Consider the following 16,840-nt stretch of genomic DNA (forward strand, 5'->3'; position numbering starts at 1 on the left):
TCTCTGTAAATGTGGTGTCAGAGTTGAATGTGAAGTGTTCCTGCTTTCTGGAGCTTTAACTGCTATCGAAGGTCTTCTTCAGGAGTTTGCTTGGTCGTCATGAACTTATGGAACAAACTCCATCTGCAAAGAAAGCTCTGTGGATGCTCCGTTTTTTTTTTTTTTGCAGAGCATTAAAGATGATTGACACCATTCTCATGTTTGTGGGCTACATGTGAAGGTGGCAGCTGGTTCACTTACTGTAGCTTTGCATAAAAACTTATAAGGGAAACAAGTAACCTGGCTCCGTTTGGAGATCGTAAAATCCCCTTATTAGCACCTGTGAAGGTCACTAACAGAAGGTTGAGTGCTGAAATGTAGTGAATAAATGTAAATATGCAAGTTACACAGTGTGCGACACTGAAACTTAGACAGCGTGTCCCTCTAATACACACCTGTCTCATGAAATAGATGTACAAAGAGTTTCCTTCTTTTTAAAGTGTACATAAACTTAAGTGTAAGGATGGGGATTTGTAGTTTTGATGGGGGGATTAGATGTAGAACTGCTGCTGAAAGAGCTGAGCTACATGTTTCCCTGTTCCTATTCCTACTACTGAGCTAAGATGATCAGCTGCTGACAGTAGCTTCACATTCATCATACAAGCTTGACAGCAGATAAATCCTCTCTAACTCTTGGCTAGAAGCAAATGAGACTGCTTGCCAAAATGTTTTAAATCCAGAATTACAATGACCTGGATGACTAACGTTGAAGAAATTTCACTCAGTCCTTCGAAGTTTGCTGTAGGGGGGTGTTTATTGGTATTCGGCATACGGTGGACTTACTAACACAGAGCGTGAGTCTGTAGGTAATTTTCAAAGTCCACGTTTTATAGGGATGGTCAGAGAGTGGGTCAGAGGGTAGGGAGGGGGCTGTATGTAAATACCAAGGTGAAAAGTGGGTAATTTGCGTATTGTTGCTAATCAGTGACAGAGGGTAATACAGCAAAGAACAAAAGGTGGTTGAATTAAGGGCTCTGGGTACTCAGCAAATGGTAAAAGATGAAAGGTCTGGCAAACAGTTGCAAATAGCAAAGGTGTGACAGCAAAAATTAAGAGGAGGTCTGACGCAAATAAAACAAAACAGTGGGTAAAGGAATGAGGGACACATGACACTAGAAGGTATCTGTGGCAAAAGATGTGCTATTTTCTTCATCACTAACAAGCTATACAGATATCCATCCATCATCTATACACCACTTAATCCTCATTAGGGTCATGGGGGGCTGGAGTCTATCTCAGCTGACTTAGGGTGAAGACAGGGGACACCCTGGACAGGTCACCAGTCTATCACAGGGCTACACACAGAGACAAATAATCACACTCACATTCACACCTACGGACAGTTTAGAATCACCAATTAACATCAGCATGTTTTTGGACTGTGGGAGGAAGACAGAGAACCTGGAGAAAAGCCACACATGTACAGGGAGAACATGCAAACTCCACGCAGACCAGGCCAGGACGTGAACCGTGATCTTCTAGCTACAAGGCAACAACGCTAACCACCAATCCACTGTGCAGCCCTATACAGATATCTTTTCCAAAAATGAGCAATTCCGTTGGAGTAAAAAGTTGGTGCAAGAAGCTCGGTGCAAAGAATCACAACTTTGATGTTTAAACAGCTTCTTTAATGTCCAGGAAGTTAACACACATAAAGTTTATATGGGAAATATTTTTTTCACAAAGATATCTGAAACCAGACATGAACATACTCACCACCACAGACTGTATATAAAAGACAGATGTGGCCACTGTGATGTCACCCATTGGTTTGTGAACTACTGTTTATACACCAATCAGGCATAACAATACGACCACCTGCCTAATATTGTGTTGTTCCCCTTTTTGCTGCTAGTTAGTAGATTAGACTGTCCCACATATATATACAGTGGGTACGGAAAGTATTCAGACCCCTTTAAATTTTTCACTCTTTGTTTCATTGCAGCCATTTGCTAAAATCAAAAAAGTTCATTTTATTTCTCATTAATGTACACTCAGCACCCTATCTTGACAGAAAAAGACAGAAATGTAGAAATTTTTGCAAATTTATTAAAAAAGAAAAACTGAAATATCACACTGTCATAAGTATTCAGACCCTTTACTGTGACACTCATATTTAACTCACCTGCGGTCCATTTCTTCTGATCCTCCTTGAGATGGTTCTACTTCTTCATTGGAGTCCAGCTGTGTTTAATTAAACTGATTGGACTTGATTAGGAAAGGCACACACCTGTCTATATAAGACCTTACAGCTCACAGTGCATGTCAGAGCAAATGAGAATCATGAGGTGGAAGGAACTGCCCAAGGAGCTCAGAGACAGAATTGTGGCAAGGCACAGATCTGGCCAAGGTTACAAAAGAATTTCTGCAGCACTCAAGGTTCCTAAGAGCACAGTGGCCTCCATAATCCTTAAATGGAAGAAGTTTGGGACGACCAGAACTCTTCCTAGACCTGGCTGTCCAGCCAAACTGAGCAATCGTGGGAGAAGAGCCTTGGTGAGAGAGGTAAAGAAGAACCCAAAGATCACCGTGGCTGAGCTCCAGAGATGCAGCAGGGAGATGGGAGAAAGTTCCACAAAGTCAACTATCACTGCAGCCCTCCACCAGTCGGGCCTTTATGGCAGAGTGGCCCGACGGAAGCCTCTCCTCAGTGCAAGACATATGAAAGCCCGCATAGAGTTTGCCAAAAAACACATGAAGGACTCCCAGACTATGAGAAATAAGATTCTCTGGTCTGATGAGACCAAGATTGAACTTTTTGGCGTGAATTCTAAGCGGTATGTGTGGAGAAAACCAGGCACTGCTCATCACCTGCCCAATACCATCCCAACAGTGAAACATGGTGGTGGCAGCATCATGCTATGGGGGTGTTTTTCAGCTGCAGGGACAGGACGACTGGTTGCAATTGAAGGAAAGATGAATGCAGTCAAGTACAGAGATATCCTGGAAGAAAACCTCTTCCAGAGTGCTCTGGACCTCAGACTGGGCCGAAGGTTAACCTTCCAACAAGACAATGACCCTAAGCACACAGCTAAAATAACAAAGGAGTGGCTTCGGAACAACTCTGTGACCATTCTTGACTGGCCCAGCCAGAGCCCTGACCTAAACCCAATTGAGCATCTCTGGAGAGATCTGAAAATGGCTGTCCACCAACGTTCACCATCCAACCTGACAGAACTGGAGAGGATCTGCAAGGAAGAATGGCAGAGGATCCCCAAATCCAGGTGTGAAAAACTTGTTGCATCATTCCCAAGAAGACTCATGGCTGTACTAGCTCAAAAGGGTGCTTCTACTCAATACTGAGCAAAGGGTCTGAATACTTACGACCATGTGATATTTCAGTTTTTCTTTTTTCATAAATATGCAAAAATTTCTACATTTCTGTTTTTTTCTGTCAAGATAGGGTGCTGAGTGTACATTAATGAGAAATAAAATGAACTTTTTGATTTTAGCAAATGGCTGCAATGAAACAAAGAGTGAAAAATTTAAAGGGGTCTGAATACTTTCCATACCCACTGTATATATATATATAGCGTCTAAAGTGAGCTCAGTCTTAACATGTACAGCAGTAAAATGCAACTTACACATTAATTCAGCAGTAAAAAAAAATCTAAATACAATAAGGAAAAAATGTACTGCAAAATTAATGCTTTGGATATTTACATTTTGCAGAACTTTCACTTGTAGTGGAGTATTTTCACAGTGTTTTGGATTTGTTTACTAAGTGAAGGATTTCAATCACCCAATTCTTCCAATGCTTCAGCCAAAAGTATCTCTGTAATAAACAAATTTGTCGAAGATAAAGATTTCACCTGTTGCTTGCAAAAGATGAAATGATATGCTTCCTGCTGTTACCAACTTCTTCTGCCTTGCACTAGCAATAATAAAGGCCATGTTGCAATAAGAGAAAAGGATGTCTGGCAACATCCTAAAGCATGTATTAGTAACCAGTGCTTTAGAAATACCTGAACTTCCCTTATAAATGATTGGTTCTAAGTGATGTTATACTACATGATGAGGTCAGAAATGGGGAGATGCATTAACCAATTTATCGTGAAAATGTCTCTGTGTAAAGAAAAAAACACAAAATTCATACTCCTGTAGAAGTCCTTTGTTTTATTAAGGGTAGAAACGGTGTTCTAAATACTGAAGTTAATGTATCCCCTACATTGTCCCACCTCAAAAAATCTACAACTGAAGTCACATCCCTGGCTTGGACCGACACACGGGGGGCCATAACCTACACTACCGTTCAAAAGTTTGGGATCACCCAGGCAATTTCATGTTTTCCATGAAAATTCACACTTTTATTGATGTGCTAACATAATTGCACAAGGGTTTTCTAATCATCAATTATCCTTTCAACACCATTAGCTAACACAATGTAGCATTAGAACACAGGAGTGATGGTTGCTGGAAATGTTCCTCTGTACCCCTATAGAGATATTCCATTAAAAACCAGCCGTTTTCCGCCAAAATAGTCATTTACCACATGAACAATGTCTAGTCTGGATTGAATGAACTACTTCTTTTTTTCCACTCTGACAAAAAGTTCGGCTTTGAGTTGTGTCATTCAAGTTTCGTCATCTCCGTCCCTTCAAATGCATGTTTTCTTTATGGTTAAAACAAGTTTCCAAAACAATTCAGAGCAGGTTCACCTTTGCCACAACCTGCTTGCAGCCTGTTTGGGAATATTCACGTCCCCCTACTGCAGGGTAATATTCGATCTCACCCGCGAGGCGCTCGATGTTGGTATGATCCGGGTAGAACCCCTCCCGGGTCATCTCGTCCAGGAAGCACTCCATCACGTGACCTTTCTCCAGAAGACCCAGAGCTAAGATGTCTACCTCTGCCCACAGCGGGTGAAGCTTCTCCAGAGTGCCGCGTAAAATCGGAGTCAGCTCTTTTACTAGGTTGCTATGGCGACCAGATGCTGTCATCACCATGGAGATACTCGAGGAGTTGTGCAGCACGTGCTTGGTGATGTGTGCGTGTCCCAGATTGCTCAGGAACAGGTAGATGGCGTTCAGGTACTCGTTGGATCGCTTTGAGGTGACCAGCTGCCACAGTGCGTCCAGGATGTCGCTGTGCATGTGCTCGACCTCGTCAAAGATGAAGAGCGGGATCTTCTCCTCCTCCTCGGCTCGTTCCACCATTGCAGAGATGAGGTTGGTGAGGTTGCGGCCACACTGCAGGGCGTCAGCCTCCTGAGGGCAGTGATGGAGGACGTAGTACTGCAGCACCAGCGCCTCGCCCACCACCGAGCGAAAGTGTCCAGCCAGCAGGCGTCCCAGGTGGCTCTTGCCTACGCCACTGGGGCCGTGCAGGGACACAACCAGGGGCTTGTTGTGAACATAAGTGGACAGGTAGTCCTTCAGGTGGTACAGCAGACCCTCCACCGCCCCCTGCTGCCCAAACACCTCCCTCCTTAGCGTCTTCTCAAGCCCCTCCAGGTCGTATCGGAGAACATGGTCGTCTAGGTTCTCTATGGCGTTGTACACCTGCATTAAAACATATAAAGTTTAAAAAGCATTTTCACGCTCCACATTGACTGGACATGAGGAGTATGATGTGCAATATGCTCAGAGTTTGCTACAAGAAACTGGTTTCTGAAAGACTGTTTGAACTCAAATAAAATCTGATCATAGATGTTTGATTTTTCAGTGGGAAAGGAGGTGTAGACATTACTTGAAGAATTTCTAACAAAGTACATCAACTTTTCAATTTTAAAAAACCAACAACAAACGAAAACAAAGCAGAGTATTTATTTTTTTATACCATTCAACATGTCTGGAGGTAGACTTTAACTGTTATATATGAACATTTTCTAACTGTCACTGTAAAATACCAAAAGAGATGAAAATATTTGTTTTGTTTTGTGACTTATTTCTGAAGCTGTTTCGCTACCATCTACAATTTAAATCTTTTCCCAACTGTGATTTCCTCATATGCTGCAAAACACAGTAATTTGTGTCCAAAAGCATGAATTGCTCTTTTTTTAAACTTTAAATTCACCCAATTTATATCTTTTGTGTTATATTTTATGATTTTTACCATCCATTGTTTTCCAATGTATTCCTCTTTTACACAGCTGAGTTGGTCATTTTGTATTTTTTCTGTTTCTAATAGACACTTTGAGGAAATGGAGGCTAATCAGAGCTAATGGCAGCTAACCAGAGCCAAGCCTCTTTAGAAAAGTCTTCATAATCTGTTATAGTCTTTAGTTTAGAGGGGAGCTTATTCCATTCTGCTATGGCTTTGTAGGAAAAAGCGGATCGTCCAAAGGCAGTTTTACATACAGGGATGCGACACTACCACCTAGAAGAAGCCCTTGTTGTCCTGGTAGTATTTCTAGAAGTGCAATGAATAAAAAACCTGAGAGGTGAGGATTGCATAACCATGAACAACCTTTAAAACCAATCGTACATTTGCATACACAATCATGTTTTCAATATTTAACATCCCATGCTTATCCAATATACGAAAGTGGTGATACTGTTGTGTCTTCTTATCCGGGATTTTAATGGCTGGTTTATATAAGGATTTGAGAGGTTTCAAAGTTGTTCTATTGGCTTGTGACCAGCATGAGATGCAATATGTGAAATGTGACATAATCGAAACATAAAGGTTTTTGCACCTTCAAAAGTAAGAGAGTTTCTGATACTTCTGAAATTAGAGAAGTTATATTGCAGTCATCTGTTTAATGTGCTTTTGAAAGCTGAACGTGGAGTCAAATGTAACACCGATATATTTATAACATGTGACATTATTTATGGCTTCTCCATTAACTGTTATGTTAGGACAGTAAATTTGTTTTTGTTTATTATGAAAAAACATAGTGACAGTTTTTCTGATGTTTAAAGTGAAAGATTTAAGGAAGCTTTACTAAGCTAACAGTAGCTAATAGGAACATCCAATATCAGGAGCTCACATGAGCTATCAGAAGCTAACTATACTTCACACAAACCAGGTGCTAACAGCCAAATGACATACTGAAAATTTATGTCAAAGTTTTTAATTGATATTGACCGACTGACTGCACATCACAGTAAACTCAATTAAGTCATTTTTAGTTTCTTAATTTTCCAGTTTGACTTGTTGCAACAGGACTCTGTTGAGTAGTGTTTCAAGACTATTTAAAGATGCTGGACCCACCCTAAGCCTGAATGACAGCATACTGGATATCCTACAGTCTATGGTCTGAATAAACACTGACATGCCCATACAAGAACAGTTGAGTCTAAATTTAAACCTAACATACTAACACAGGAGTGACTGATAATACTACATAATTCCTCACTCTCACTATTTACAGTAGAGCTGGAGACAGAGGAGGCAGGCCAACAGAGAAGAATAATAATACTGAACTTAAATATGAAGATAATCAATCATCAGAGTTAAAGTCCATTGAGGATGCAGTCTGCTTGTCCAGGGAATGCACTGTATGTATATTTACAAGATGACCATGATACGGAGACGGTGGTTCTTTGAGCAAAATGCCAACATTACAATGCTGACATTCTTATAGTTAGAAAGTAATGTTTACCTACCTTAGCTTAGCATTACAGCATGCTAACATTGGCCCATTGTACTAAGCACACAAAGTGTTTTGTTTGTTGTTATTTTCTGTCTCTTTGCAGTATTTTGTTTCTGTTTGTGATTCCTTAACAACATTCTGTGGACATTTTGCATCACTTTTTGGTCATTTTCTGTCACTTTGTAAACTTTTTATGTCTTTGTGGTCATTTTGCATCCTCATCGTCTTTTGTCTCTTTTGCAACATCGCTTTGTGTCTATTTGTAATCTTTTGTCTCTCTTTGTGGTTGTTTACCATCCCTTTGTGGTCATTTTTGTTGCTTTGTAGTCTTTTGAGATCCTTTCACATCATAAATAACACTATAGGGTCTTGACCCAAGTACTTAGTTCATTTGTTACGTCAGTTATTTTTCTTCATACTGGGAAGCACTTTGGTGCAGCGGCTGTGGTTTTAAATGTGCTGAACAAATAATAGTACTGTAATGGTCATTTTATGACTCTTTGTAGTCTTTTCATTGTTGTGGTCATTTTGCATCATTTTGTAGTCATTTTCTGTTTCTTTGTTTTTATTTTGTCTATATTTCTAATCATTTTATAGTAAATTTGCATTTCGCTTGCATCTCATTTAGTTTCTCTTTGTAGTTGTTGGACTGACTTTCTAAAAAGAAATGGTAAAAGTTGCGTCATACAGAAGCTCTAGCTCAGGGGCCCCCAGATATGTTAGGCCCTTGGGCCACTGCTTTGTAAATGGTCTACACTTACATAGCGCCTTTGTACCTTAGTGGTACCCAAAGCGCTTTACAAAGTGTTTCGCATTCACCCATTCACACACACACATGCACACAGCAATGGCAACAGATTGAACTACCAACCTTGTGATCAGGACAAACCTGCTCTACCACCTGAGCCACAGCCGCTTTGTCATACCACAAGTGTTTTAAGACATCAGATCCAAAATCTACCTGGGAGAATAAGTACATTTATAGCAGACCCCCACTTGAAGAAGCAGCTTGGTTTCAGTAAGTGTTGTGATTAATGTACCTGGACAAAGACGATTCCAAACAGAAGGTACAAGCAGTACTTGGCTAAGCTGTGCTCCTGCCTCGGCGGGACCCTACGGCCCCCTCTGTTGGGAAACAACACCCTCTTCCTCCTCCTCCTCTTCTTCTTCTGAGGGACAGAGGACAACAAGCTGGGGATTAAGTTGGGGTTGAGTCGATCGAAGGTGAAGATTTTGGGGCTGGTGCGTGACGGGGCTCCAGTGAGGGCCCCTGCTCCTCCCAGGGCCAGGGCCATTTCCTGCCGCCGCTTCTTTATGGCCTGGTACTTCTGTTTGATGCGTATGACGGCACGCAGAGAGGAGGAGAAGCTGGAGAGACTGGGGACTGGGCTGCTCCTCAGTTTCTCCTCTTTGCCCTCCATCTCTCCATCCAGCCCTTCATCCACTTCTCCCTCCGTCTGCGAGGCAGAGGTGCTGCTGTCCTGGTCACTCATCTGCAGACAGGGAGATTTTAAAGTAGCTACAATCGATGTGTTAATATAAACAACTGATAACATGACTGTGTGAAAGATGTTGCTTGTCGGTTAGTCTGTATATTTTGTTGCTTGCTTTTGTAGACATTTTGTGTCCTGTTCAAGTTGTTACACATGATTTTGTAGGCATTTTGCATACATTTGTAGTTATTTTGCTCTCTTTTTTAGCCTCCTGAATCGAGCTAGAAATTTAGCATAAAGACATGAAAGTGGTATTGATCTTTCTGTTCAAGTCTGTTCAAGAACACATATTTCCTAAAATGTTGAATGACTCCTAAATATTGTTATAATTCAGTGATATATGTAATGTATCATTTTATACAGATATTGTATAATTTATTGTGTGTTGTGGTTGTTATGAACTTAGAGGTGTAATATAAAAGTTGTTAACAAATGAAGATCTTTACTTCTGCTGTTCCTAAAGCCTCCCTACAATGAGACAGACTCTCAGCTTTACAAGCCAGTAATAATTGGAGTCACAACTAAATAACCAATAGTTATCCAGCTCAAACTGTGACAGACAGCTGCAGACAGCTTGTTGTTCCTGAAGGGGGCAAGAACAGCAACAGCTCATTGGCTTTCAGAGCAAAACAGTCTTAAAACCAGGGGATATGCAGCCTTGGTGAAAACAACCATCTTAGCAATATTTTGAGATGAAAAGTTGAAGAGATATGCGACACCTGCAATCATCTGGTGAAGCGAGGCAGAGTATGGAACCTTTATTAGCAAGAAATGGAGTCTGGCTCTCAGCAGCTGAACAGAAAAACTGTTTCACCACTATAGTCAGCCCTCCCATCCATTACCCAACCATGTGTTGCTCAATGAGGCTAGTGTCTGTAACCACACACTGATAATGCATACTAACTTACACCAAACTGACACCAGGTACAGGACATTAACTCCTCAGCTTTTTGTATATTTTGAGGCATATTGTAAGTCATAGCTACAGAAAATCTGCTAAAATGATTACTGAAAAAGGCAGTGAGTATGAGAAACAGCTGTATTTACAATGCTGCCCTCACTTTTTTTATTTTGTGTGAAAACACTGTGGCAGATTTGGCAAATACCTGCAGCTGAAAGTTTCTGCACGGACACCTGATACATAAAGACTGCAACAAACACCTTTCTTTTGACAGTGTCTATCCATCTATCCATTATCTATACACCGCTTAATCCTCATTAGGATTGCAGGTGGCTGGAGTCTCTCCCAGCTGACTTAAGGTGAAGACAAACAATCACACCTACAAACAATTTAGAATCACCAATTAACCTCCGCATGTTTCTGGACTATGGGAGGAAGCCGAAGAATCCAGAGAAAACCCATGAAAGCACAGAGAGAACATGCAAACTCCATGCAGAAAGAGCCTAGGAAAGCCAGGATGTGAACCAAGCATCTTCTAGCTTCAAGGTGAAAGTGCTAACCACCGGGCTACTGTGCAGCCCTTCGATAATGTCCATACTATTGCATTTATCGATTTATCATGTGATGTATTTTGGAATTGATGCCTTTATGTGACTTCACATTGGCAGTTGTTTTTATGTATAGAGCTTCTTTCTTTTTTTTTTTTTTCTTCAAACGTGTTTCAAATCAGCTACTCACATCACTTTGGAAATGTTCCTGCACAAAGAAGGAAGTGCAATCCATTCAGGAACTTCAGGCCAGCAGGATAAAAAAAGCAAACAAGGGAGCTGTGTGACAGGTTTTGCATGTGTTGTGCACCGAATATAAGCTTCTGCAAAAATGCATTTGTTTTTGATGATTTAAAGTGATCACCCCTCAAATAATTCACATTCCTCATGTGAATCTGCAAAAACTGTCACTTCAAGCCACAGTCTGTCTGCAAGGCTGTAAGACACTCTTATCTTGGTGTTTAACAGCACACAGCTTGAGTTTCTGTATTTTTTTTAGCCTTACAGGAAAGGAGGAACTATCAGTTGCACCCAGAGTAGGTCAAGTCAACAGCAAGAAGTCATGCAACAATATAATAAACTCTGGGAAGTTTGGTTTTTGCTTTGAGCGTGTGGTGTGACTGTGATCAGAGTACGATATTATTCTTGGCACAGATGCAGAAAGGTTTCTGGTAAAGTGATAGAATTCATGCGTCCAAGACTCTTTTACATCAGCACAAAAGAATTTTAGCAGAGCCTAGGGGAAAGACAATATCAGCTCTTTATCTGCCTCTCTCTTTTCTTTTCACATGCAGAGACTTGAAAGACTGCATACCAGAGATTTCAAAGATCTTCAGCACAAAATGTTTACTGTGTCAAAATATTAGACTTTCTGCACTGAATGCCGTGTGAGTTCTGCCTAACACGTACACAAATGCACGGGTTGCATGCTAGTAGCTTTGATAAAAAATGTGTGTTTTTGCACTGAAAACAGCTAATAGACTACCCAAAGTTCAGCCTGTAAAGCTGTGCAAGCAAAGAAAGGAGAGTAAAAATGTGGTAATGAAAGAAAAATAATTTTAAAAAGGTTTTTTTTACCTTAAAATATGGCTCCAAACTGTGAAAAGAGAAAGAAGGGCTAGTCCATAGTTTGTTAGAGTACAGAAACCAGAGAAAAACCTCCTCACAGCCAGCAGCTCTGTTCAGAAAGAGCCCTCTGATCTGCCTCTTACCTCTAAACCCTGCTCTCAACAATCTGCTGGCTCCTCCTCTTTCTTCCTCTTTTATTCACTGATTCTTTTTTTCTTTCAAAAGGTTTCACATAGTACACCAAACTGGGTCCTTTTAACAGTCATCAGCTTTCACTTAAGCTTTTAAAACAACTGGAATCCACTTAGAGTACTTTATTTCTCGCCTTTTTCCATCATTTTAACGCTGCAGTCCAAGCAGTGTCTAGATGTTTTATGCTTGTGTCTCATTGCATTTCTTTGAATAATTATTTTACAAAAAAAAACCCCAAAACAAACAAAACTGGAATGAACAGGTACAGTATTTTCCATGTGCCCACAGGTGTTACCAATACTGGGAAAATGCTGACTCTACATGCCATAGATAATTTAAAACTTACTTTATTAATTAGCGTCCACACTTTTCTCCTCTCCGTTATTTAACAGCTCGTAGGTCAGTTGCAAAGTCCCTGAGTGTTGGTCACAGCTGAGTTACTAATGGCTTCTCAGATGTGGCAAGGAACACAGAATATTCAGCTTTTACAGATTCCAGGTACCGCAAACGGTTTGGTTTTAGCGAGTTTTTAAAATAAGACATAAGGTGTTTTTGATGAAGTGTCACGATTTTAAGCTTAGCATTGGTTAAGTTTACTGAAGTAAAAGCTTGACACAGGTGGGTCAGACAAGGAAAATCTGAATGAAATCACAATGTGAGGAATGACCTCCTTAAACTGTGTTCATTTTTGACAGTTCGGTTAATATTTGTGCAATAAATCTGTCACTGAAATAGGAAATGCTCTTTGAAGATGCATTTTTACACAAAGCTGCTTTTTTATGTTGAGTACAATCTTTTTAATTTTTCCCCTTGTGGTTATTGTCCTTAAGCCAGTGTTGAGTCTCAATCATCAAGTTGCATTAAAATCTGTTGCATATTTTTTTCATGTGATTGCATCCCGAGTGATGTCTTTTTATTTGATGCTGTAATTCAAACTGTAGCGTCTAAGGATATACTGGTGAAACTTTTTTTTTAATGTCAGGAAGTTGAAAATTTGATTCTTTCTGACTTCTTTCTGTTTGTAAATTGTGTAATTTCGGTAATTTTAAAAAGAGAACATGTCTTTTGAACCTACAGACAGGCTGTGTTTCAGATGGTTGACGGGTAGAAATAAAAGAAGAATATCATCTTCTTTTGTCATCCTTTTCTGAGCTCTAACTTAAAGGAGTTTCACTTGTAATTTGTTGAGTAAATGTTATTTTCAGCTTCGGTCAGTTTTGGCTTCTTTGTTGTTGTGTCTCATGCATCACTACTGAGTTATATAGGAAATGTGACTAATCGTCTCAATCAGCTCAAAAGTTACCAAGAAATATATTTGATTTGATCTCTCATTAACAATCAATCCTATCACAGTGTACTTTTTATGGCCTCAGTGGTGGAAAATGACTCACATACTGTGCATAAAGGAACTGTGTTTTATGATAATCAGTTAACCTGTTGAAGTAATATTTAAGGAAAGATCTGTAAATTCTGAGACTGTGGCCTCCTAAATGTAAATGTGTTTTGGTTTGGTGTATGACAGAAAACTGAATATCTTTGGGTTGTGAAGACCAAACGACTAATCGGTTAGTGCAGAAACCAATCAACTGCAGCTCACTACATTTCAAAGGGTAGAACTGTGCTACTTACACACAACTGTGACATTGAATGAGGCCTTTTCACAAAGTTGTATTGCTACTAGATCAGCTGTATGACTGTGTGAAACTAGTGACAAATTTAGTGACGATCAGTGGGTGTTTCTGTTGAAAAATGAACACTCTGTAGTTGTAGCTCCTCAAATGTATTTTTTTTTCTTCTGCTCACATGATAGTAACTTCAATATTTGGGGAAAAACCTGGGAACTGCTTAAAACTCACTTTTATAGACTTGCTTTTATGTTAAGTTTACTTTAAGCTTTAATTAGTTTTAGTGTTTTATTCTGTATCATGTCTGTCTTTAGATCTTCTCTCTTTCAGTTTAATTTTAGCTGCCTGGTTTCTTGGTGTGATATCTCTAATTCATTAATTCTCTAATTTTTTTTAATTTCTAATTTTTAACTTTCCACCTGATTCTTTAATTTTTAAACTGCCTAGTTTCCTTGTTTGGCATGCGTGCTAATCTAGCTAATTATTAGCTTCATTTATTATCAGTTTTACTATTTATTTTAATTGACTGCTCTCCCTTGTCCTCTTATGTTTTAACTGTTGAAGCACTTTGTGAACGCTGTTCTTAAGGGTGCTATATAAATAAAGTTATTATTATTATTATTATATTTTTGGCTTGTCAGCTTTTGTTTTTTTTATAAACGATTAATCACTTACTTCCACGACAGTTGTGTAGTTGCAGGCGAGTAGCTGTATAGCAAGAGCAGGCTTGGACATAAATAGGACACCTAGTTATTGTGAGTATTTGCATACTGAAACATTTGCTTACGACTATGGGTGTAAAAATACACATTGCTACATGCTGTGCTGCACACACACTTCTAGTCAAAAGTTTGGACACACCTTCTCATTCAATGCTTTTTATTTATTTGTATTACTTTCTATATTGTAGATTAATATTGAAGATTAACACTTTTTTGTTTACAACATAGTTCCATATGTATTCTTTTAGAGTTTTGATGTCTTCAGTATTAATCTACAATGTATAAATTCAATAAAAGCCTTTGAATGAGAAGGTGTGTCCAATTTTTTGGCTGGTAGTGTACATGATTGAAATGATGTTTAACCAGCTTGTCAACATTGTGTTTGAGAGTAGGTAAATGTCATGAATTTCACTGTTTGTAGGTCACAGCTGGTAGCTAATGCCTCACAAAGAGAGTGTGAGAATCTTTGCAAAGATGGTGTTACCGTCTCAGGAAGTCGGCTATATTTCTGTGCGCAGCTACATGCAGGCTCTGTACACAGTTTACTCTGAACAAGGTGGTGTAAGTAAACTGTTAATGTAGCAGCAGGACATGGGGGGATTAGTCAGATACGACAGCATTTTTCTCAGGGCAGATGTTGCAGTTTGCTGCAACAGATTTTACTTCTGCAGAAAGTTTATTTTAAGCACGTGTGTTAGTGTTGCTTCCCATCTGACAACTATCTGCTTCACTTCATTGCTTCCTCAGAACAGTGAGAAGCCATTAGTGATTCAGTGCAACTTTTAAAAAAATTTTATTGAACATCGGTACACAACTTTAGACTCAACAACCACAAAATGGAAATGTGGTTTTTATGGCAAAGGATGCATTCAGAGCAAAGTTTTCTTGAACTGAAATAGTGCTGGCAAGTTAAGATGTTTATCAAAAGCCACATCCTGTTTAATTAATGTAACAGCACAGAAGAGGCTAAAAAACACAAATCAGTCCTTTCTCTCTGAAAACAGCTAAAGTGACAGCAGCTCTCTGGATTGGATAGAAATCCCAGCTCTGTTTTCCCTGTTAATGAAGTAACTTGGGAAATGTAATTGTTAATATTTTTGCTGTGTGAGCTGAGAAGATTAATACCACTTTCATGTCTGTATGGTAAATATGAAGCTACAGCCAGTAGATTGTTACGGGTGAAGAGAGGGGCTCTGTGGCTACCAGCAAGTAAAAAAAGAGCAATTCTCACAGTGAAAGAATTGTAGTTTTCAAAGAATGAAGAAGGAACATCTAGTCAAGAGCATGCTGGTTATTTTTCATCAACCTTTACATGTTTGTATACTGTGAATTTGTCTCTCAGGGTTGGACTGTCAAGGCAGAGTTCTGCTGTAATGTTCTGAGGTGCCTGAAGAAGCGATTACACGTGGGTTTTTAACCACAACATTACAATAGTTACTTTCCACCTGCACTATTCGCTACATTTATCTCCCTGTTACTTCATTCTCGTCCCCAAAAGGAAACTGAAGTTGCGGGGTCACTGTTTTGAAACAACTTAAGAGACTCAGTGCTCACTGTAGATGGTGCTCACCACATTTACAGACTGCCACTTTTCCGGAGTGTTACAGGCGTTGCAGGAGCCATGCTAGCAGAGTATCACCTTTCATCCTAGCTGAGGATAGTGGCCAAATTCAAATCAAGTACATTTCTTGTTATTTATTTTTTGATTGCTCCTTGTATCTTGCATTTACCAGATATGGGAGTGGTAATATTCATGGCAAACTATTCCTAATACGGGCTCTCATGTACAACAAAAATCTTTTCTTGCATAGAAATGATCTTTGTCTACTTGAGGACAAATGTCTAATGAGCTTGCTATTAATACAAGTATACATATATAAGTAAAAACATAGGAGTGTGCTTTCTACATCACTGTTCTTATTTAAGGCCTTTTGGATCAATCTAAAGCTTTAACATGAACATTCTGCAAGATATACTCTTTAAACTAAGCACTGAATTGAACAAAACTACTTCTTGAAACACTTCATCACCTCAGTTGCTTCATTTGCACACCGACACCTTTTCAGGGTCGTACTTTTATGACGGGTCCTGCTAATGTTTCCACAATAAGCTGTGGGATCAGTGCTTTGTAAACAGGACAGATGTACAGACTCACACTTCAAACACTGCATGTGAGAAAACACTCAGATCAGTGGTTCCCAACCTTTCAGCCGACTTGCTGATAAAAGATGGTAGAAGCATGTAAATGTTACTTAAATGTAACAGAGAGTACAAAAAGGACTTAAGCAAGGCATAACGGCACCTTCCAGGATGTCAGATTATATTTTCATTTATTAATATTGATGTGTCAGCATATCACAGCTGGTCAAGTGGACTTAATCACATTTTTATAACCTTAATAATAACTAGGGCTCCAACTAGTGGTTCTTTTTATAACTGCTTAAAGTGTAGATTCTAAAAAATTAACCCTCCAAACTCTAAAACTGTATACAGAGGCACAACTTGTTGGAAGATACATCCAGCATGGTGGGGGGTAAGTATATTAGGCTTGTGTAAAGAAAATCCAATTAATGGAACTGGATTAAAAAAAACATTACTTTTCATTTTGGTGCTGGCTAAAATCTCTTCGCAAAGCACAAAAAAATCCTCTTTGCAAGAAAAACCCTGAGTACCCACTCGTTCTAGTCTAGTTTTTATAGTCAGTATGGTCAAATA

At 39.4% G+C, this 16,840-nt stretch overlaps 1 protein-coding gene across 1 annotated transcript; it reads right to left on the reverse strand.

The window, feature by feature from the left end:
* Positions 1-4,135: 4,135 nt before the first annotated feature.
* On the reverse strand, positions 4,136-11,756 carry tor4aa (torsin family 4, member Aa). Its single transcript, XM_023292445.3, has 3 exons — positions 11,596-11,756; positions 8,617-9,069; positions 4,136-5,540 (listed from the first exon to the last, which is right to left on the reverse strand). The coding sequence occupies exons 2-3, from the start codon at positions 9,067-9,069 to the stop codon at positions 4,683-4,685; spliced, it is 1,311 nt and encodes a 436-aa protein (XP_023148213.1). The 5' UTR covers positions 11,596-11,756; the 3' UTR covers positions 4,136-4,682.
* Between the last annotated feature and the right edge of the window lie 5,084 nt (positions 11,757-16,840).

The sequence above is a fragment of the Amphiprion ocellaris genome, chromosome 17 (genome assembly GCF_022539595.1).
Source record: "Amphiprion ocellaris isolate individual 3 ecotype Okinawa chromosome 17, ASM2253959v1, whole genome shotgun sequence".
Classification (NCBI taxonomy): Eukaryota; Metazoa; Chordata; class Actinopteri; family Pomacentridae; genus Amphiprion; species Amphiprion ocellaris.